The sequence below is a fragment of the Panthera pardus genome, unplaced genomic scaffold (assembly GCF_024362965.1).
Source record: "Panthera pardus isolate Hobbes unplaced genomic scaffold, ASM2436296v1 HiC_scaffold_13, whole genome shotgun sequence".
Lineage (NCBI taxonomy): Eukaryota > Metazoa > Chordata > Mammalia > Carnivora > Felidae > Panthera > Panthera pardus.
Genome location: NW_026526688.1, coordinates 159,271,439 through 159,294,773, shown reverse-complemented (window position 1 = coordinate 159,294,773; position 23,335 = coordinate 159,271,439). Strand labels below are relative to the sequence as shown.

The 23,335-nt window shown below is 38.5% G+C and overlaps 1 protein-coding gene across 2 annotated transcripts; it reads left to right on the top strand.

The window, feature by feature from the left end:
- Positions 1-23,335, top strand: REST (RE1 silencing transcription factor). Of its 2 annotated transcripts, none has more exons than XM_019469060.2 (4): positions 1-107; positions 2,475-3,378; positions 9,144-9,227; positions 16,645-23,335. In XM_019469060.2, exons 2-4 carry the CDS (start codon positions 2,484-2,486, stop codon positions 18,741-18,743), a joined length of 3,078 nt encoding a protein of 1,025 aa, XP_019324605.1. In that variant the 5' UTR covers positions 1-107; positions 2,475-2,483; the 3' UTR covers positions 18,744-23,335. The 2 variants fall into 2 exon arrangements, with proteins under 2 accessions (XP_019324605.1, XP_019324587.1); XM_019469042.2 differs by lacking the exon at positions 1-107 and adding an exon at positions 402-916.

The window sequence follows — 23,335 nt, the reverse complement described above, 5'->3', positions numbered from 1 at the left end:
TTCCATCCTCCCACTCCCCTCCCCCCGAAACTCCAGCAACAAAGAAAAGTAGTCGGAGAAGGAGCGGCGACTCCGGGTCGCCGGCCCCTCCTCCCTTAGGAAGGCCGGTAAGCGCGGCGGAGGGCTGGGGGCTCAGTCGCAGTGGGGGAGGGCCGGCCGGGCGGCGGCGGCGGCGGCGGCAGGGGGAGGGCGCGGAAGGACGCGGAGCGAGGCGCTGTCCAGGGCTGATTTGCAGATACTGTGGCTCCGGCGGCGGCCGCCGCGCCGGGCGGGGGCGGGCGGCCGAGCGGGATCGGGTTACACCGGCGCGGCCTCGGGGCTGGGCCGGGGGCGTCCATGGGGAGCGGCGCGGAGCCAGAACCCCCTCCCCAATCGAGGCCAGGCCGCCGCCTCCGCGCGGGCCCGGGCGCCCCTCGAGTCGAGTCCTGAGGCCAAGGAGCGGAGCTGCTTGAGGCCCTGGTCCTGAAACTTCCTCCCCGTCCTCCTGCTCCCAGGTCCCGCCGCAGCCCCTCGTCGGCCCGCGGCCCTCCCGTCCCCCTCCCTCTCTGGCCTCTCCCTTTCGCCGGAAGGCGCCGTTGAGTGCGGCCGGGCGGGTTGAGTCAGCCCCGCGGCCCGGGCGGTTCCGCCAATGGGGCTGGACAGCGATTTCTGCTCTCGGGCCGCCCCGCCGCCGAGGCCCTCCGCACCCGGCCACCTAGGCGCGCGAGCTGGCGGGGTTGGGGCGCGCGTCCCGCGGGGCGCTGTGGCGGAGTGAGTTCGCAAACTTCCGGGGCGCGGGGGAGGCGGCCAGCGCGCGTGGGGCCCCCCTCCGGCGCTTGGGGCCCGACGCCTCCGGAGGGCGCCCGCGGAGCCTCCCGGGCCCTCGGCGGAGGGCGAGTCCAGGGGCCGTGAGAGGAGCCGGGACGCCGGCAACGCGGTAACTTTCTTCCCTCTACCCAAGACTCGGGGCCCGCAGGCCGGGGAGGGGACAATCCCGAATGGGGAAGATTTGGTCTGGCCCAGCGGCGCCCCGAGTTTGACCACCTTGCCTTTCTTAGTGTTGGGGAGCTCAGGAAAAGCTTCAGGACGAGTGTTGGGGCAACTCCCGCGAGTTGGTGTGTAAATGTGTGCAGTGAGCGGGCCCAGCCGAGAGGAAGCGAGAGCGCCCGAGTTTGCAAAGAGCTGCTTTGTGTTTGGTATTTTGAGAAAATGGCCGAATGCCTATTTCAGTCAGGAATGCCGCCGCCGAGGCAGGCGCTGGTGGCAGCCACACATAGGAATTCGTGCAACACGTTGGGTTTTCGGGCTGTGCTTAGACGGCCTTCCTGACGAACGTTAAAATTCCTTTAGGGATGGTAGTTAGGGTTCAGGGGGGTATTAGAAAACTCGATTTTGGGTAAATTGCCAAGTAGCTAGGCTGTTAAGCCCTGGGGCAGCTTTTGCCCTCAGTTTGCTTTCTGTGATGGCATTTGATTCCAACTTTTGGTACGTTGGTTTGTGTTTATGCACCTGGATGAAACGGATTACTTTTTGTATTGGGGTTTGGTTTTATTTTTTGAGTGCTTGTCACTTTACTTTTTTTTAATTTGCAAGGCAGCACTCAATTTGAGAATACCACGTTTTAGATTGGAAAGTAATGTGGTTAAGGCGATTTTAAAAGCCCAACATGTTTTCAAGAAGGTGATCTTGTAATGGCTTCCACTAAGCAAGTAGGCCAAGTCAAGCACAATGCGAGAAAGTCGCTGATTGTCCGGTTGAGTTGTACGATTATTAGCGGGGCCGAAAGTTTCTTTATTTTCATTTGTGAAGTTTTGAATACAGGGAGCTTCCTTTTTTTCATAGGAGAAAAGGTCTGCAGTTGTTTTTGTTTTTGTTTTTTGTTTTTTTTCCCCTTTTAAACAGATCTAGTCATTAAAAATAAACTAAGTGTTACTTTTTTACAGTAGTTTATTCTTCTGGAGTTAGTTAAGTTCATCTGAAAGTCAATTCAGTTGACCAATTACTATAGGCTTCTACTTTCCAGACATGTTTGTACTTAATAAATGCATAGTATGGCTTTTTGATTTCTTCCTTTTCTGATTTAGACAAGTAAACCGTTGAAGGGGAAATTGGGAGGACAGCAATTAACTATTCATGTATTGAATTTAAATATAATTTTAGTTAATGTTAAAGATGAAGTTATTTTTTTTCACCAGAAAAATGAAAAGCACTTGAGGGAAGGCATGCCACTGGGTAGGCCAAGTTGATGGATGAGTTATGTCAAACAATTGATAGTATTTTTTGCAGGGATAAGAGAAATTTTTTTGATGACTGCAATAAAGAAAATTTGGAATTACAAAAATATTTTAAAGCCTTAATTTTAGCAATTAATGAACCTCATTGAATTTAAAGATTATATTTGAGAAATTTTTTTTAAGACATGAAGAAGTATAGCAATATTTTGGATGTTGTGTTTAAACTGGTACTTTGTGGTTTTTGTTTTATTTTGAATTCAGAATACAGTCATGGCCACCCAGGTAATGGGGCAGTCTTCTGGAGGAGGAGGGCTGTTCACCAGCAGTGGCAACATTGGCATGGCTTTGCCTAACGACATGTATGACTTGCATGACCTCTCCAAAGCTGAACTGGCTGCGCCTCAGCTTATCATGTTGGCAAATGTGGCCTTAACTGGGGAAGTAAATGGCAGCTGCTGTGATTACCTGGTTGGTGAAGAAAGACAGATGGCAGAATTGATGCCTGTTGGAGATAACAATTTTTCAGATAGTGATGGAGAAGGACTTGAGGAGTCTGCTGAAATAAAAGGTGAACCCAGTGGACTGGAAAACATGGAACTGGAAAGTTTGGAACTGAGTGTTGTAGAACCACAGCCTGTGTTTGAGGTATCAGCTGCCCCAGAAATTTATAGCTCAAATAAAGATCTTCCTCCTGAAACATCTGGAGCAGAGGACAAATGCAAGAACTTGAAGAGCAAACCCTTTCGCTGTAAACCATGCCAGTATGAAGCAGAATCTGAAGAACAGTTTGTGCATCACATCAGAGTTCATAGTGCGAAGAAATTTTTTGTGGAAGAAAGTGCAGAGAAGCAAGCAAAAGCCAGAGAATCTGGGTCTTCTACCACAGAAGAGGGAGATTTCTCCAAGGGCCCCATTCGCTGTGACCGCTGTGGCTACAATACCAATCGATATGATCACTATACTGCTCACCTGAAACACCACACCAGAGCTGGGGATAATGAGCGAGTTTACAAGTGCATCATTTGCACATACACCACAGTAAGCGAATATCACTGGAGGAAACACTTGAGAAACCATTTTCCAAGGAAAGTATACACATGTGGAAAATGCAACTATTTTTCAGACAGAAAAAATAATTACGTTCAACATGTTCGAACTCATACAGGTAAGAGTACCTTTGTGGTCCATAAGTTCAACTCACTTCTGATAGTCAATTCAGTAGGTAGTTAAAAGTAGTACTGAAGAAGGGGGATTCTGTTTTCAAGTCCTGGTTCAGTTATTTGCTGTCTTTTTGACCTTGGATAAGTCATTTAACCTTTTTGTGCTTCAGTTTCTCTCTCCATGGGGGTAACTATATGGGACTGGAAGACAAGTGAAGAAACACTTATTTGAAAGAATGGGCAAGATAACTATTATCAGTGTTATTGCTAAAATTCGTATTCTAACAATTTGGGATTGATCATTTAGCTAAATTAGCCTACTATTTTTTTAGAAGATGTATTTAGTTGATAGTGAATACATCTAAGATGCAGTATAGTTTCCCCGAAGGAATTGAGGACTTAGACAAAAAGGAAAACTCAATGATTAACCCTTGCATAGATCCGTTTAACAGAAACAAGCTTTTTATTTGTTTATTTTTTTAATATTTATTTTTGAGAGAGACAGAGACAGCATGAGCTAGGGAGAGGCAGAGAGAGAGGGAGACACAGAATCCAAAGCAGGCTCCAGGTTCTGAGCTGTTAGTATAGAGCCCAACGTGGAGCCCAACACGGGGCTCAAACCCACAAACTGCGAAATCATGACCTAGGTTGAAGTAGGACGCTTAACCGACTGAGCCACCCAGGTGCCCTAGCCTTCAACTTTTTAAAAAAATTTGTTTTGTGGTATTCAGTTCCTACATAGAACAACTTAACTTGTCCCCAAAACATAGGAATGTGAGAAGTTAGTTTTTGAAAGATTGGTGGGATTACCACACTTGAATTCATTAGAAGAAAGCAAACACACATGTGGAAAATGCAGCTATTTTTCAGACAAAAAATAATACTGTTCAGCATGTTTGAACTCATACAGGTAAGAGGACCTTTCTAGTTTGTAAGTGTACTCTATCAAAAAAAAATGGAACAATCTTAAAAATACGAAAATTTTCAAATATCCCAAAGAGAATATGAACTTATACCCATTATTATCTGTATTCAACAGTTACCAGTATTTTATCACAGTTGGCAATTTTTTTTTTTAATATCAGCTTTATTGAGATATAGTTCACTACAATGGAATTCATCTGTTTAAAGTTACAATTCATTGGTTTTAGTATATTCACAAAAGCTGTGTAACTATCACCACAGTTTTTAGGACATCTTCACCCCAAAAAGAAACCCTATTAGTGGTTGCTCCCCATTTCTCCCCAACACCCCTTAATCATTCACTTTTGAATTGATTTATAAATCTGTGTAAAGGGTCTTTCTCTCTCTCTCTTTTTTTTTTTAAAGGAAGTTGTAGGCCCAGTGTGGATCTGGAACTCATGATCCTGAAATCAAGAATTGCATGCCTCACCAAGTGAGCCAGCTAGGCGCCCTAAGGGGTGTCTCTCTCTCTCTTTTTAAAAAAAATATTTTAGAGAGAGAGGATGTGTGAGGGGGGGGGGGGGGTGGGGAGGGAGGAGAGAGGCAGAAAGAAAGAGAAGAATCTTAGGCAGATTCCATGCTGAGCCCAACGTGAGCTATGTCCCATGACCCTGGGATCATAACCTAAGCCGAAATCAAGAGTAGGTTGCCGAGCTGACTGAGGCACCCAGGCTCTCTGAAGTCTCATTTTTTAAGAAAATGTTTGTAAGTTATTGGGACTTAATTTTCTCACGTTACATTTTTTGCTAAGAATTGGTACCTTTGAGGACTGATTGGTGGTCTGAACAAAATGGATGGGATAATCTAATATGGTACTCTGGATCACAAATGAAAAGGGGTTGGTGGGATGCTGTTTGCATCAGGTCCCTTTTGCAAGAGTTATCACTCTGCAGGACTGAATCCCACAGGTAGAGCAGGGCACACAGTAGGGAGAAGGAATCGATAGTGCTTTACTGAAGTGGTAGACTTAATAAAACTTGCAGGTGAAATTCTATTACAAGAAGGATGTCTGCAGCAAGATTTCTAAGCCCCAGGAAATAGCTACTGAATTTAAAGCTTTAAAATCTAGTCAAATAAGAGAATTTGTAGATCTTTTGGAATTTGTTGTAACCTTTGACTATCTCCATACTTTGAAACCATTTTAATTTCAGAATTGAAAAAGTTCAAACATTATAAAATTACATGGCATAGGAAATGAAAGTTACTTGGAACTTCTACCCCATTAAGTACTTAATAGTTTGAATTAAACAGACTAGCCTCATCTACAATGTCTTAAATTCCAGCTAGCATATATACTTCAGCCATAAGTACTTGATATTCATTTAATAATATTTTGAGAACCTTAGGGCTTAATTTAGATTGGCTGTGATCTGTAGAGCTTTAAGGTAGTAAGCATGGCATGACTTTAATCTGTACACTTTGATGAACTGTTTTAATTGAGGTATAACTGATGATGAACTTTTACAAATATGTGTACTCCTGATCACCATATCAGCACCCCAGTGCTTTTGTCTTGATACACTGGGATTTTTTTTGGTCAGTTGTATTTTGCTAATTCATATATTTCCTAAAAAGCTAAAAATGTTTTCAACAATAAATTTAAATTTAAATTTGTCAATTTAAGAATATTTTTAGAACCAAAAAAAAAATGGCAAAAACTGGAAAAGTGTTTCAGTATTCAGTATTTTGTGTGTATTTCCAATTTTTTTGTAAAGTGTTTTAAAAAAAATTTTTTTTTAACATTTATTTATTGTTGAGAGACAGAGAGAGACAGAGCGTGAGCAGGGGAGGGGAAGAGACTGGAGGAGATACAGAATCTGAAGCAGGCTCCAGGCTCTGAGCTGTCAGCACAGAGCCCTATGCCGGGCTTGAACTCACAAACCATGAGATCATGACCTGAGCCCAAGTTGGACGCTTAACCCTACTGAACCACCCAGGTGCCCCATGTAAAGTGTTTTTTTTAAACAATTCTTTGCCATTTCTTAATTTTTTTGTGTAGTGTTTTATTTTAATCTAATTGCAGTCTAGGTGACTAATTTTTTTTTTAATGTTTATTTATTTTGAGAGAGAGCGTGTGCATGTGTGTGTGGCAGTGGCAGAGAGAGAGAATCCCAAGTAGGTTCTGTGCTGGCAGAGGTCATGAGGAGGCTTAACCAACTGAGTGGCCCAGCTGCTCCTTTTTAAGGGTATATTTTGTGTACTGAAGTGTACCACCCACACCTTTTTTTCCACATTAATTTAATGTTGATTATTTCCACAGAAGGCTAACATTGGTTGTATGTATCTCTCATTTCACATTTTAGCGTTAAATTTGTGTGGTCTCAATGCTTTTTGAAAAGATTCTTTTCTCCTTAATGTCACCTTATTTATGATTTTTTTAAAAGCATTTTAAAACAGTTTGGTAGTGTATACATTGGAGGATAATATTTTGATTATATAAAGTGTGAGTATCTGGTGTTAAATGCATGGTTCTGAAGATTGTATGTATTTATGGAAAAATAAATTCATTTAGTGCTGAAGAGTTAAAAAACAATAGAATCACTTCTCACTTAAGTAGTCTAGTTTTCAGATTCACTTAATAGGTTTCTTCTGTTCTTTATTGAGTGCCCAGTATTAGGTACTTATGCTAATCTTCAGAACCGTCTATTGAGGAATACAAGATAAGTTATAATAGTCCATGTTTACTGAGAGGTAACTGTGAAGTAATGTGCCCAAGGTTAGATACAACTAAGAATCAAAGTTTGATTCTCTTTTTATGGTTAATTATCATGGTGGTGGGCTGAGGATTATTTTTATTTGGGTCTTCAATCAGAAGATTTTTAATTTTGTGTGTTTGATATTTAACCAGTTCACAAATTTTACTTTAAAAGATGACATTTTAACCTTTATTTGTGACTGAAAAATCACTAAGTTTTCTAGAGTAGTTATGTGTATTTTGTAGAATTGAACAGATAGAAGCAATCTATTCTGTTATAAGGAATTTAAAATAAATTATTCTTAATTGATCCTTTATGTTAATCTATAATGGTATTTAATTTTTCTTCCATTAACTTTTTTTGGTAATAGCTTGATGGAGATACATTTTACATTACCATACAGCTAACTATGGATTGGCCCATTCTGGATGGTTCACATAAATAGTTAGTATATGGTCCTTTGTGACTACCTTCTTTCACTTAGCATAATGTTTTCAAGGTCCATCCATGTTGTATACACAGTACTTGTTTTCCTTTTATTGCCAAATAATATTCTCTTGGAGGGATATACAACATTTAGTTTATCCATTCATCAGTTAGAATATTTGGATTGTTGGGGCACCTGGGTGGCTCAGTCGGTTAAGTGTACAACTTAGGCTCAGGTCATGATATCACGGCTTGTGGTATCACATCGGGCTCTGTGCTGACAGCTCAAAGCCTGGAGCCTGTTTCGGATTCTGTGTCTCCCTCTCTCTCTGCCCCTCCCCCGCCCATGCAGTGTCTCTCTGTCTCAAAAATAAACATTAAAAAAAATTTAAAAAAAAATATTTGGATTGTTTCTGTTTTTTTGCTTTTGTGAATAATTCTATGAGCATTCATTTGCAAGTTTTTGTGGACATAAGTTTTTATTTCTCTTGGGTATGTACAGTTAACCCTTGAACAATGCAGGGATTAGGGGCACCAACCCCGGTGTAGTCAAAAATCTGCATATACCTTTTGACTCCCCCAAAACTTAACCACTAGTAGCCTGCTGTTGACCAGACTCCTTGCCAATAACATAAACAGTCGATTAACACATATTTTGTGTTTGTGTTACATACTGTATTATAATAAAGTAAGCTAGAGAAAACATGTTAAGAAAATCCATGAGGAGGAGAAAATAAATTTACACTACTGTACTGTATTTATTGGGGAAAAAAAAGCACGTATAAGTGGACCTGCACAATTCAAGCCCATGTTGTTCAAGGGTCATCTGTGTATACCTGGTAGTGGAGTTGCTAGGCCATATGGTTTTGAGGAGCTGCCAAACTGTTTTCCAAAGTGGCTGCACTATTTTACAATCTCACCAGCAGTGTATGAGTATTCCAATTTTTCCATATCCTAACCAATACTTGATAACATCTGTCATTTTGATTATAGCCATCCTTGTGGGTATGAAATCTTCCATCTCATTGTGGTTTTGATTTGCATTTCTGTCATTGGTAAAGATAGTGTGCATCTTTTCATATACTTACTTGTCATTTATGTATCTTTACAGGAATACGCTCAACATTTTTTTAAAGGTTTTTTTTTAGTTTATTTATTTTGAGAGAGAGTGTGAACAGGGGAGGGGCAGAGAAGGGATCAGAGGATCTGAAGTGGGCTCTGTGCTGACAGCAGAGAGACTGATGTGGGGCTCAAACTCAGGAACTGTGAGATGTCTGAAGTCGGACACTTACTGACTGAGCCACCCAGGCACCCTTCAGTTTCTTCATGTGTGTAACGGGAAGTACCTACATCATAAGGTTGTTGCAGAGAGAAAAAGTGTTTAGAATATGCCTGGTACATAGTAAGTGCTCAACAAAGTTTACTTTCATTATCTTTTTTCACGGAGCTGGTTTAAGAAAGAAAATAAAGAGACTTATAAATACAAGGTATTAAGTATCATGATCGAAGCATGGACATGGGGTTATGGAGCCCAGTGCAGAGCCTGCTTAGGATTCATCCCCACCCCCCTCAATAAATAAACTTTAAAAAAAAAAAAGCTCAGTACTGTATGTATATTGTCTATATTGTTAGAATTGTATTTGCCTTATTTACCGTATTTAACCCTAATTATTATATTCTTGCAGGAGAACGCCCATATAAATGTGAACTTTGTCCTTACTCAAGTTCTCAGAAGACTCATCTAACTAGACATATGCGTACTCATTCAGGTTGGTGAGAAATGGGAACTCTTCTATGATTTTTAGTAAACAATTTGTCATGATAAGGAAGTTCTAGACCTGGAACTGGGTCATTGTTTATGATTGATTTATTTTTAAAAGCAGTTTATGATTTCTTTTTAATAATTAGAAATTAGAGTGAAAAATTGGTGTTGTATTCATGTGGAGCTGTATTTAAATGTAGATTCTTAACAAGGAATCCATAGATGGAACTCTTGAAACTGAATGTAAATGCACGCATGCACCTTTTCTGGGCAGAGGGTCCTTAATATTCACCAGATCTTCAACTTAATATGACTAATAAAACTTGAACTACTAGCATAGACTAAGGCTATTATACAACCCCTACCTTCTAACCCTCTCTCCCACCCCAACACAATATAACACCATATTTCATAGTGTGTGGTTTTCAGGTTACAAGGATTCCTTCTTAACTTCAGTCCCTGAACTGTGGGTTTGTCCTCTTTTGAGAGCTGATAGGGCTTCTGTGGGCTGATTTACAAAAGCCAAACTTTAAAGAATAATGGATAATCCAGGATCTCAATTAATTTATAATAGATAAAATGCAGGACTAAAATAGATAATCCAGGATCTCAGTTTATTAATCTGTAATAGATAAAATGCAGGACTATAAATGCAGTAGATTTGTCCACTCTGGTGACTGAAATAATCATGATCACCAACCAGAATTGGTCTCCATTATCAAGATAGGTAGATGGCAAAATTAAAAAGTAAATGTTAGCTTAGGTGGTCTTGAATGGTTAATTCATTTTGGCTACAGTTGATCCTTGGTGAACTACCACATCTGATCAGAATACCCTACTTCCAAATTTAGAATATATACCCCTGTGGGGAAACTATGCTAAAATCTTCCTGTTAACAAAAGTATACATAGGCCCATCTCCCTTTAATAATTAATTGCCTTAAATTTGTGCTGTCTGGTTAGCCACCAGCCTTATGTGGTTGTTGAGCTTGTGAAATGTAGCTAGTTTGAATTGAAATGTATACAATACACAGATGAATTCAAACTGAATAAAAGCATGTAAAATATCTATTTTGGGGTGCCTGGCTGGCTCAGTTAGAAGAGCATGTGACTCTTGATCTTGGAGTCTTGAGTTTGAGCCCCATGTTGGGTTTAGAGATACTTAAATAAATAAAACTTTAAAAAATTTAAAATACTGATTACATGTTGACGTGACATTGGTTATATTGGGTTAATTTTATCCGTTTTTAACTTTTGTAATGTGACTACTATAAAATTTAAAATTACATATATTGCTTGTATTTTACTTCTCTTGGATATCACTATTTTAAGTCAGTGAGTAACACTTGATTACAGATTCTGACTTGAGCAGCTGCGAAGGGGTCACATAATATGTGTGCTAGCTTTTCTTCATCCTACAGGTTTGTCATGTTAATATACTTTGAATGTTCCTTTTAAATCTCCTAAGCTATTAGTTGAGTCACTTAACCAGAAACCTGATTTTATTGCTTTGGGGTACGCCCTGGTTTCATTTTCTAAGGGTAGTTTGGATGCTCTCTCAGGCTTCGTTGAGGGTAGGCATCATGTTCTTTTGATAGATGTGACCTAGCCTTTAAAACATTTAAGAATTTTGTATGAGTTAACTCATTTTAGTCTTTTTTAAAAAAACTTTTGAGAGAGAGAGCAAGTAGGGGAGGGGCAGAGAGAGGGAGAGAGAATCCCAAGATCGATGCAAGGCTTGATCTCATAAATGGTGAGAGAGAAATCGAGTCAGACACTGAGCCACCTAGCACCCCTCATTTTAGTCTTTATTACTGTACTATCATGTATAAGTTCTATTACTGTCCCTGTTTTACCATTGGGGAAACTAAACTAACGCTTTGAGGGAATATGGCCATTTTTCCTGTAGAATGTCCCCCTTTCTGGATTTGTCTTATTTGCTTTCTCATGGTGTCATATAGTTTTTCCTTTGACCCTGTGCCTTGTATTAATTGTACACTGGAAATTAAATCTGAATGCTTGAATTCTACTTAATGTGTCTCATTTGAAGTCCTATCTGGTTGACCCATTATTAGTGTTGCTGGGTCGCTGGATTAGAATGATGACAAACTTGTATCTTTTTCATTGAGTCAATAATACTTGTGTCACTGTCTCAGTGTCTGGTGTTTTACACTAGTCAGTGACTTTTGTGTGAATAATTTTTGTGTTTGCTAGCTGTTGTCTTTTGAATCTCTTCACTATGTTAAAAAAGATGATACTCCTTAGTCGCTGTTATAGTACAGCAAGTATTTTAAAAGTCTCTTAATGAGTCGTAGCTACTATTTTTTTTAATGTTTAAGAGAGAGAGGGAGAGAGAATGCCTTGTTGTTGGCACATAGCCCCATGAGGGCTAGATCCCATGAACTTGTGAGATCACGACCTGAGCTGAAATCAAGTCATGTGCTTACCTGATAAAGCCACCCAGGTGTCCCATTACTATTATTATTATTTTTTAAGATTTTATTTTTCTAAGTAATCTCTACATCCAATGTGGGGCTCAAACTCACAACCCCGAGTTCGAGAGCCGCATGCTCTGCTGGCTGAGGTAGCCAGGCATCCCAGTAGTAGCTATTATTTATTATATGCATGCCAGGCACTGAAAAATTAATCTTAGTACTTCTAAAATACTTAATCCCAGTTTATGGATTAGGACACAGGTGTAAGATAAATGCTTTATCTAAGGTTGTCATTCCTGTAAATCAGAAGAAGAGCTAAGATTTCGCCTTAAACTGCCTACCCTCCCGTTTTCAGTTATCAGCAGTGTTAGAACATTATGGCTCAGAAAATGGCTCAAGAAGCTATAGCATAATGAAATTGAAACCACAGTGTATAGAGAGAGCAGATATTGTCTTTTATTGGATGCCAATGGTTTGAGACTCAAATAGGAAATAGTTTGTTTTGTGTATGAGTGTGCAGTTATTTCCAGCAGATCCTATATTTTAATGCTTTTAATAGAAGTTGCCAGTAGCGCTTGTAAGTAAAGTATGGCAATGTTAGATCAAATTGGGTTGGTAGTTTTTTCTTTTTAATGGATTGCATGGAGTGAATATCTTGGGTGCCTCATCTGTGGCCCGGAGTCTGAACTTTAAGGTCCCCATGGGCATGTTTGTTCCTTGTTCATGTGAGTGTATTTTAGGGAAGAAAACTGTGCTCAGTCTCTTATTTTTGGAAGAGATTAGACTCTATGGAGTCGGTACATTTTAGCTTCATCCATAGGGTTTGTCTTTTTAGGGCAAAGTAAGAAAGGATCAAAATGTTGATTAGGTGAAAAATTGTTATACTAAATTAATCTAACCTTATCTGGTGTTATTCTCCATTTTATTGGTGTTTCTCCCTAATGGTATTAAAGTATCCTTCACTTGGCTAGTCCTAATTACACTGACATTATATGTTCTCCCTTTCTTATTCTCAGAAATGGTACCATTTCATCCTGGATGAGATACTTAATTCTGGATGAAATACATCTAGTTTTGTATATGCTGTTAAATATTTGGCTAGTACCCCGTCTTGCTAGCATAGGAGTTCATCTTGAATATTTTTCCATAATGAGTGTAATAGATGTTTGTTAAAGGAGATTAACAACTTACCAAGTTCCACTTCCACGTATTACTCTTTTTAAGGTGGAAAAATATTTTATTCAATAAATTTATTTTCCTTTCACCAAGTATTTGATAATTATTATGGAGGCACTATTTTAATAGCTGGACTTATTTGAAAGGTATTGTGGTTTGACAGTCTTCATGAATTCTAGAATAAGCTTTTTCCCTGTTTGCTATTTTATTTTTCCCCTCATTAAAAAAAAAATATTTATTTAAATTCAAGTTAGTTAACATACAGTGTAGTATTGGTTTCAGAAGTAGAACTCAGTGATTTATCACTTACATACAACACCCAGTGCTTATCCCAAGTGCCCTCCTTGATGCCCATCACCTATCTAGCCCATCCCCCACCCACCTCCCCACCAGCAATCCTCAGTTTGTTCTCTGTATTTAAGAGTCTTAGGGTTTGCCTCCCTCTCTGCTTTTTATCTTATTTTTCCTTCCCTTCCCCTGTGTTCTTCTGTTGTATTTCTTAAATTCCACATATGAGTGAAATCATACGATATTTGTCTTTTTTCTCATTTTAACATGTCATGTCAAATTCAACTTACTATGCAGTTTGGGGTTTTGTTGTCAGTAAACATTTTTTATTGAAGTATAGTTGATATATAATGTTACGTTAATTTCAGGTGTATAGAATACATTTTTAAACAGTATTGAGGTTCAATTTACACATGTGAAAATGCATACATGTATGTATCTGAAGTGTACAGGTCAGTGACTTCACATGGTTTCTCCTGTTTGACTGCCACCTGGAGGAAGAACTGAAACATTTCTACACCCTCAGAAAAGTTTTCCCCTTACCCTTTCCAGTCAGTACTCCCTCATAGTCTATCTACCCCCAACTGATACTCTGACTTCTATCAAAAAGATTACTGTAATATTTTTCTATAAAATGTTTTTGACATTCATCCCATGCTGCTTTATCAGAACTTTGTTTTTATTGCTGGGTAGTAATCAATTGTGTGCCTCACTACTCTAAAAAAGGTCCCTTGTGGGGCGCCTGGGTGACTCAGTCGGTTAAGCATCTGACTTTGGCTCAGGTCATGAACTAGTGGTTTGTGGGTTCAAGCCCCACATTGGGCTCTGTGCTGACAGCTCAGAGCCTGGAGCCTGCTTCAGATTCTGTGTCTCCCTCTTTCTCTGTTCCTTCCCCGCTCTTACTCTGTCTCTGTCAAAAATAAATAAAGGTTATAAAGGTCCCTTGCTATTCTTTCCAGATTCTTGATAAAAACATGTAAAGCATATAAAAAAACTTTCTCCTTTTGAATTTGCTGTATACCTTTAAGTTAATTTGGGAAGAATAAAATAGGCATCTGATACATGTATAAAGATGAAAAACAGATAAATATTATTAGAATTGGAAAGGAATTAAGTTAAAATCATTGATACAAGGCAAAAAATTATATTTACCTAGGTACTAATAAACTATAAAGTTTTGATGACTAAATCTTCTAATACAAGCAAGATTTAATGTCAAGAAAATAAAACTGAGGGGAAGGAATGGAGCAAGTAAACTTTGCCATCAAAATTTAAACAGATTTTTATGAACTCCCTTTCTCTGACCATTTCATATGTAGAGGCTAGCACTTTGATGCTTGCTATGTAAATACCCTTATTAGTTAGGAGTTATACAATGGTGATATTTCTATTAGCACAAATGTTTTCATAAAAAGATAAACTTCATTCATCAGCTATTAGAGGTAGGGTTTAAATGGAAAAGAGGATAGAGGTGTCTGGGTGACTCAGTTAAGCATCTGACTGTTGATTTTGGCTCAGGTCAATCTCCTGGTCGTGAGATTGAACATCGAGTTGGGCTCTGCACTCACAGCGCAGGGCCTGCTTGGGATTCTCTCTCTCTCTCTCTCTCTCTCTCTCTCTCTCTCTCTCTCTGTCTCTCTTTTTCTTACTCTCTCCCTCTCTCTCCCTCTCTTTCTCTCTCAAAATAAATAAATAAACTTAAAAAAATGGAAAGGCAGGATAAACACATGAATCTTGCCTTTTGTTTACCCATACTAAATTACCGGTTCTGAAAGTGATGATTTATAGGTAATGTATTTGGACTGCTTGACTCTTTGCTCCAGACTAAGTGCTTTATATAGATTAAATTATTTTATAGCTCACAGCACTTAAAGTATTTTACAGATAAGGACATTGAACCTTACAGTTTTCAGTACGTTGCTTAATATCTCAGTGAGTTGGAAAAGAGCCCATATTTATTTGATCTCCCAGATAGTCTCATTCTAGAAAAAGTTCTTTTTTTTTAATAGTTTATATATTTATTTTGAGAGAGTATGAATGGGGAAGGGGCAGAGAGAGGGAGAAAGAGAATCCCAAGCAGGCTCCACACTGTCAACGCAGTGCCCAGTGTGGGGCATCATCCCATGAACTGTGAGATCATGACCTGAGAAGTCAAAAGTGGACTCTTAACCAACTGAATGACCCAGGTGCCCCTCTAGAAAAAATCCTTAACCATTATGTCACCTATCTTTCCCCATTCTGTGTCTATATATGTTAAGCAAATGTTTATCTCCACTGAGGTCATTTATGGAGAGGACAAGAAAGGGCCAAGTAATGCAGCATGTTGTAGAAACCTCTATTTATGAATCTCTTAGTGGACTAATGTGGAAAATGAGTTGTCCAATTAGCTATATAGCCAATCTGATATACCTGGATAAGTTTTTGTTTTTGTGATTATTTTTATCATCAGACATTTTTTTAATCATGTAAAGCTTACCATGGTTTTACTTAATGTCTGAGAAATTTGCTTTATGAAAAAATTAGATTTGCTATGAATTTGATAATGTTTGAGAGATGAATTTTCATAAATGTCAATTTCCATTTTTCTACTATGCATTCCATTGGACCAGTGGGGTATGGATACCATTTGGTAATATTTACTAGAGTGTGATCTAGATGGGTATGTATTCAGGTAGAATGTGTTAATCTTACACCTTTAATTTGGGGGTGGGGGTGGTTTTGGTTTTGTATGTACCTGTGATCTGTGATCATGACTTTCTTCAATTATTTTACATACCATATCTATTTGTATGCCCTTTCTCATTTATGTAGTTTCTTTGTTCGTTTGTTAGAAGAAGGTAGGGAAAAATTAAGAAAGGGTTTCTGGCTTTACTATATTTTTGCTTTAAAATAACACTTCTGGCTGGAAGAACTTGCTGAGTGAAACTTTACTTTTGCAGGGATGGACAAAAGAGTTAAATTTAAAGAAAAGGCCTTTTGCTCCCTGAGGCCAAAACTTTTGTTTTACAACTTCTACATGGAAGATCTGGGAATATAGCCTGGAGTGTAAGATCTTTCTTTTGAAGTCTCAAGATTTATCTTCAAAATGGATGGGAATTTTACATTCTGCTCCATTATACATTTGTTTTAACTGAACATAAAACATTTAAAATTATCTTTTCTCTTTGAGTGCCCTTGTCCCAAAATTCACATCCAGAACCCAACTAACTTTGCCAATAATTGTTGTGTACTTCTTGATGAATTGCTGTTCTCGTATAGTGTTTGAGAGCTCTAGCTTCATGAACTTTTTAGAAGGTGATGCTTAAATGAGATCATTGTTCCTGCATTTGGTGTGAGAATTAATGTCAAGGGGTAGAGAAAAGATCTACAAATAAATATGGTAAATGTAAAGTGCATGATACAGTCTTTTCAATGAATAGTTTTTGTGTGTGTTTTTTAAACATATATCCAATTCCCTATATTTTAATAAAAACTTGAATTCATTTCTTAATCTCTGTCCTGTCTAACATCTCTTGTTTACCTTCAGGTGAGAAGCCATTTAAATGTGATCAGTGCAGTTATGTGGCCTCTAATCAACATGAAGTAACCCGCCATGCAAGACAGGTTCATAATGGGCCTAAACCTCTTAACTGTCCACATTGTGACTACAAAACAGCAGATAGAAGTAACTTCAAAAAACACGTAGAGCTACATGTGAATCCACGGCAGTTCAATTGTCCTGTATGCGACTATGCAGCTTCTAAGAAGTGTAATCTGCAGTATCATTTCAAATCTAAGCATCCTACTTGTCCTAATAAAACAATGGATGTCTCAAAAGTGAAACTAAAGAAAACCAAAAAGCGAGAGGCTGACTTGCCTGATAACAACATTACCAATGAAAAAACAGAAATAGAACAGACAAAAATAAAGGGGGATGTGGCTGGAAAGAAGAATGAGAAGTCTGTAAAAGTGGAGAAAAAAGATAATGTTTCAAAAGAGAAAAAGTCTTGTAGTAATGCTTCAATCCAAGTGACTACCAGAACTCGCAAATCAGCAATGGAAACTAAAGAAATGGATGTGCACGCAGGAAATAATTCAGAAGCAACCTGTAAAACCAAGAAAGGCAAAAGGAAGATGGAAGCTGAAGCCCATCCCTTACAAGATCCTGTTAACGAGGAGGAACCTGTGACAAAAAAGAAAAAGAAGGCAGAAAGCAAATCCAAAAATAATCAGGAAGTGCCAAAAGGTGACAACAAAGTAGAGGAGAATAAAAAGCAAAATACCTGCATGAAGAAAAGTACAAAGAAGAAAACTCTGAAAAATAAGTCAAGTAAAAAAAGCAGCAAGCCTGCTCAGAAGGAGGTTGCTCAGAAAGGGCCTGCTCAGACGGAGCCCTCTCCCAGGGGGCCTGCACAGACAGAGCCTTCTCCCAGGGGGCCTGCTCAGACGGAGTCTTCTCCCAGGGGGCCTGTGCAGATGGAGCCTTCTCCCAGGGGGCCTGCTCACCGGGGGCCTGCTCAGATGGAGCCTTCTCCCAGGGGGCCTGCACAGACAGAGCCTTCTCCCAGGGGGCCTGCTCAGACGGAGCCTTCTCCAAGGGGGCCTGGGCAGACGGAGCCACCTCCTGTCCCAGAGCCTGCTCAGACGGATATGGGTCAGAGGGAGCCGCCTCCTGCCACAGAGCCTGCTCCAACAGAGTCCCCTCCTTCTGTGGGGCCTGCTCAGATGGAGGTAGTTCAGATGGAGCCTCCTCCCACAGAGCCTCCTCTTCACATGGAACCAATTCCCAAAAAGTCTCCTCGAAAAGATAATAAAAAGGAAAAGTCCCACACGCAGAGTGAAATGGCACAGAAGGAGCAAGTCCTTATTGAAGTTGGCTTAGTGCCTGTTAAAGATAGCCAGCTTCTAAAGGAAAGTGTGGGTGCGAGAGATCTCTTACCACCATCAACACCACTGCCAAAGGAAAACTTAACAGAAGAGGAGTCAAAAGACCAAAAATTATTCACCGAAGACGAAGGAAATAAAGAAGCCCCTCTTCAAAAAGAAGTAAAAGAGGCAGATAAAAGTCTAGCTGGTGTTGCTGCTATTATCAATGAATCTGCTAATATTTCATCCTCTGAACAAAACTTGAATATGCCAGAGGGTGAAACTTTAGATGGTGAGTGTCAGGCTGGCGCAGTGCTTTGTGAAATGGAAATGGACACTGATGAGAACAAAACAGAGAATCCCCCTGGCAAAGACTCAGCAGTTGAAGAACAAATGTCACCACTGCTGCTTCCCCTAGCAATAGAAAACCATGAAGCAGTGTCCAAAACTACTGCGACATCACCTCCTGTCACCACGGCAGTAAATGAGTCTCAGGAAATGGATGAAGACGAAGGCATCCATAGTCATGATGGAAGTGATCTAAGTGACAACATGTCAGAGGGTAGTGATGATTCTGGATTGAATGGGGCCCGGCCAGTTCCACAAGAAACCAGCAGGAAAAATGCTAAGGAGGCCTTGGCAGGCAAAGTGGCTGAGGGAGATTTTGTTTGTATCTTCTGTGATCGTTCTTTTCGAAAGGAAAAAGATTATAGCAAGCACCTCAATCGCCATTTGGTTAATGTATACTTCCTTGAAAAAGCAGCTAAAGGGCAGGAGTAATTAAACGTAGGATAAGGCTTCAGTTCTTAGTTTATAAGATCTATTACATTTAATATTCATTTATAGTTATAGACAACGTTTTATTTTTTAAATTGCTTTAATTAGTGTCCAATGTTGATTTTTAAGTGGCACTCTTTTTCTTAGGATTCTGTACACCTATTGATGGGTAAATTTTAGCATATCCAAGGAAGTTAGTGTACTAAACCAGCAGACTCCTAAATCTGTTAGTTTATACATTTAATTGAAATGAGAAGGCCAAGGTGGTATTGTAGCATTCCGTTGCTTTGTCTGGCTGTAATTTGTCACTTTTCTCGCCATGTCTGTCGTCTTGTTTCACTTTAGTGTTTTCTTAGTTCCTGGTTTAGCGCTATAAAAATTGGCATACGTAAATAGCAAATTACTTGAAAAATTTGCCTGCTTTATATAAAGTTAGCACTTTAAAATTTTTTTAGAGATGAGAAGAGACATTTAAATTGAAGAAAAATTCTCCCAACAGTGGACATTGTATCAGTCCAGGTATTTACTTCCTGAATTTTGATCAATATTTCTTATTTGTGTGTGTTAATTGTCATAAAAACAATGATTTTGGTGTGTGTGGTTTTTTGGGTTTTTTTTTTTGTTTTTTTTGTTTTTGTTTTTTTTTTTGGTGCTTTAATGGCTTAAGATGTTGCACATTGTTGTTTTTTTTTAACCTATGCAGTTCAATTTTTTTCTAGAAATAGCATTTGTGTTGAACAGTAACACTTTATACATATATATGCATGTTTATTTTGTCCTCTTTGGAGGGATGCTTTTAGTCTTGTTTGCAAAAGGGCAGTTTTCCTTTTCCTTTGCTGCAATTGTCTTTTTTGCAGAATATGTGTGCAAATTTGTGAGCAAATGAAACATGCAGGTTCAATCCATTGATTTTGAATTTCACATCTTATATCTATGCCAGAATCTGTATTTCACATAAGTTATTTATTTTAAATGGATGTAGTGAATTCACAGCTCTCATTTTGACCTGTACAAGAAACAAACCACTAGGCTCTATATTGAACAGATTTTTATCTCAGAAACCAACCATAAGTGAAAATTTTTGGCTTGTTTTAGTATAGCTACTTCCTAAATGTTCAGTGTTAAGTCATATCTTTGAGGAAAACCTTTTTACATAGATGGTTGGTGTCCATATGGCTACTTGGCTGAATAAAGAACTGAAAGTGATATTTGGAAACTGCAAACCTGGAATTAGGAGACATAATTACTCTTTCAAGTTATACAGAATATCAGTTGTGAGAGTTTCCAAAGCCATAGCAATTACACAGGAAACCTAGGTGGAGAGAAGTAGTATGAGTGCTGGGAGACCAGCTGCTACTTACTTCCTATGAATACAGTGCAAAAGGCAGGTGAAACTTAAGTACAGTCCAGATTTTAAAAATCACACTTTCTCAGGGATCTCCACAAACTAGTGGGTGTCCTGGCTGTCTCTGACAGCCTCTTTCTACAGGTGAGGCCTCAAATGAATTGCAGCTATCCTGGTGTTCCCATGGGGGCACTTTGTATGAAGAAAGAGTGTACTCCCAAACTTTTTTGGTAGGTTCTTTGGCCAGTTGCCAAAGAATATGAAAGAATCCAACATTGGATTTTTCTTGCTGATAGCAATTATTCATTACAGTAAAAGTGTGATCCCAATAGGGAATCTTGAACAGTGCTGATCCTCCCATGTTCTGTTCTGAAATAACCACTTTCTATGTCATTTATTTTCTTTTATCTGATGATCTCTTTGAGGCAGGTTTCAGAGTTTGGCAATGCAACATGAAAGATTAGGAAAAGCATTGATGAAGTGTGGGTGGAAAACTTGTTAAAAATCTGAGAGTGAAGTTTGAGTTAAAAGACATTTGAACTCGGAATTGACTGGGAGGCCAAAGATTTAAAGAAGAGAAGATTCTCTCAAGACATGAGGAGTAAGTTGTGTGTTAATGGTGTGTGTTTTGTGTGCATGAATGGGAATTTGTAAATGATGTTGAATTCTAGGTGAATTCATGGCTCCGACAATCATTGTCAACAGAAGATCAAGCTGCAAATATTTATGTTTTAAAACTTAAATTATAAAGCTAGTTAAATCTTTCTAACAACTAGTTTTAATGTTCATGGGTACATTTTATGTAAGTTACCTTTTACATTATATATGAAAAGACTCATGTTAAGTACAGATTGGAGATTGGGAATCAGTTTGGGGAAAGTTTTGTGGATTCTTTCATGCTACAAAAGAAAACAATTAGACTTCTAGGGAATTGGACTAATTTTCTTACCTAGTTTTTAAGACTAGAATGGTAAAAACAAAAATATGAAGGAAATTAAAACCCCTTATTATTAAATTGATCTGTGAAAACATTGTTACTGGAAATTGAGTGGGACTTGAGGCCTTTCTTCCAGAAAACAAGGACTTGATTGTCAGGCCTATATTAGGTTCTGAACTTTAATGCCATGTATTTGTACTTGTTAAAAATTGTTTCAATGAAAAATATATTAGTAATATGAACTTCTGGTCTAGTTGGGAGTTCTTCCATTTGAAAAATGTGATATTTGCATGGAACTGTTTGAATCTTTGTTTTCTCAGTTTCCCCTCCACTGGATAGAATTGAAACTAGAATTTTCCCTTTTGTTAAAGGAATAAAAAGTGAACATGTTATTTGTAAATTGATGTTTAGTAACTAGAGATAAACTTGAAATGCTAGAATACATTATAAGCCTAATCCTAGGTAGTCTTATGAAAATGTATCTCTTTTATCTATCTTTTGAACCTATATTCACATTGGTCTTCAAGATATCTTAAGTTATATTTTTTCCTCTTTTCAGAGCTGCTTCTTTGGGGCTACTTTTTCAAATTGAGGTGTAATTCATAAGGGGCTACATTTCTGATAAGGTTTCTTATAACTATGGTTGGATGTTTTGCTCTAGTCTTCCAAGAAGGGCCATTTTATTTTTTAGAGTCACTTCTAAGGTCATGTGGTCTTTAACTTTGGGGACTATTTTGCATATAAGTGCTAATGCAGGTAAATTTAAACCCAAGTAGACCTCATCACATGTCACCCCATGAATGTTGACAATGGAAGGAATACCTTGCCTGTAGTATAATATCAGTTCTGGACTGAAAAGCTGGGGAAGAAACTTAATTTTCTTTTTTGCATAAATCAGAAAAACAGCTAGTGTGCAGTTTCCTTGTTGACCTCAGCAGATGAACTGAGCTGATAGTGTTAATTCAGATTGAAGAAATTATCTGAATCTTGGTTTGTGTAGACTTACAATCTACATGCAATATTAACTAAATCAGATAGCTTTTACATTTTCACGTGTGTGCATAGGCTCTCCCCACCCTTTTCAACATCCACTAGTTAATTGATCGTTTTAAACTGGCATTGAAACATTACAACAATGTTTTGTTGCACCAATTTTATAAACTTTTACAGTGCAATACGTGTTATTTTTCCGAGACAAACCAAAGGTTAATTTCTCAAGGTTCTTGCTGCCTGCTTTAGCAGCATTTGATGGGAGGATCTTTTATATACATTTATGATAGATGAAAAAATAAACCAGATTGCAAATCTTTTTTTTTTTTTTTTTTTTTTTTTTTTTAATGCTTAAACCATGTACCAAGTTTTTGGTCCAAATTGTGTAGGATAAGTTAAACTTAAATTGCATTCTATTAACCAATATGAGTGTATTTCTGTAAGCATAGTTATGTTGAAATAAAGTTTTAAAAAGCATTTTATGCCTTTGTTCATTATTGGTACATCAAGTATTGAAGAACCAAATTTGTTTTGCTGTAATTGCAAGTATATTAATTCCAAAACTATAGGTCTGATAGTCCGTGGTAGGTAGAAAGGTCATGGCAGTCTGTTTGGGGTAACAATCCAGTGGGTAGTAGTCCAAAGCATATCTTTTCTAAATGGTGCTTTCTCAGAGATGGTCATCAGGAAGAAACAACCTAAAGACAATTCATAGTAGGTTTTACATAATAATTACTTACCAACCCTTAACAGTTTTAACATAAATATCCTTTCTCAGTAGTAGCAGGCCTGGTGTTAGTACGTTTTGACTCATAATTAAAAAGATGCATTGAAGGGAAAATAAGTTGAATTACACTGAGTGTTGACAGCCAGGGTACCATTTTAAGAATTTTACTGTGTTTAGTGGAGTTCTGAGAAGAAAATGAAACTCAAGGGAAAGTGATAAGCCATGTTCTTAATAAGAGTCTGCTTTTTTTGTTAATGGAAAAACATGTGTTTTTAATGTGTTTTTGTTGAGGTGGAAAAAAAGGGGGAGAGGGTGATGGAGAAAACTGTGCAGAACATCAAAACAACTGGATTGCATTCTGTCCTGATATGGCAAGTGACCCAGAGTGTATTGAGTCCTAAAGAATGGGATGTTTCATACTGATGAGAGATTCACCTTCTGACTTCTTTTGCAAGACTCCTATCAGCAAAAAAGCAAAATAATTTGCAAGATTTATTTTATTGGCATGGTAGAATCAAGAACAAGGAGCCTGAAAGTTTGCCCGACCAAGGATATGTGGGGAATTTATCTTGAATATAAATGCTATTGATGTCTGA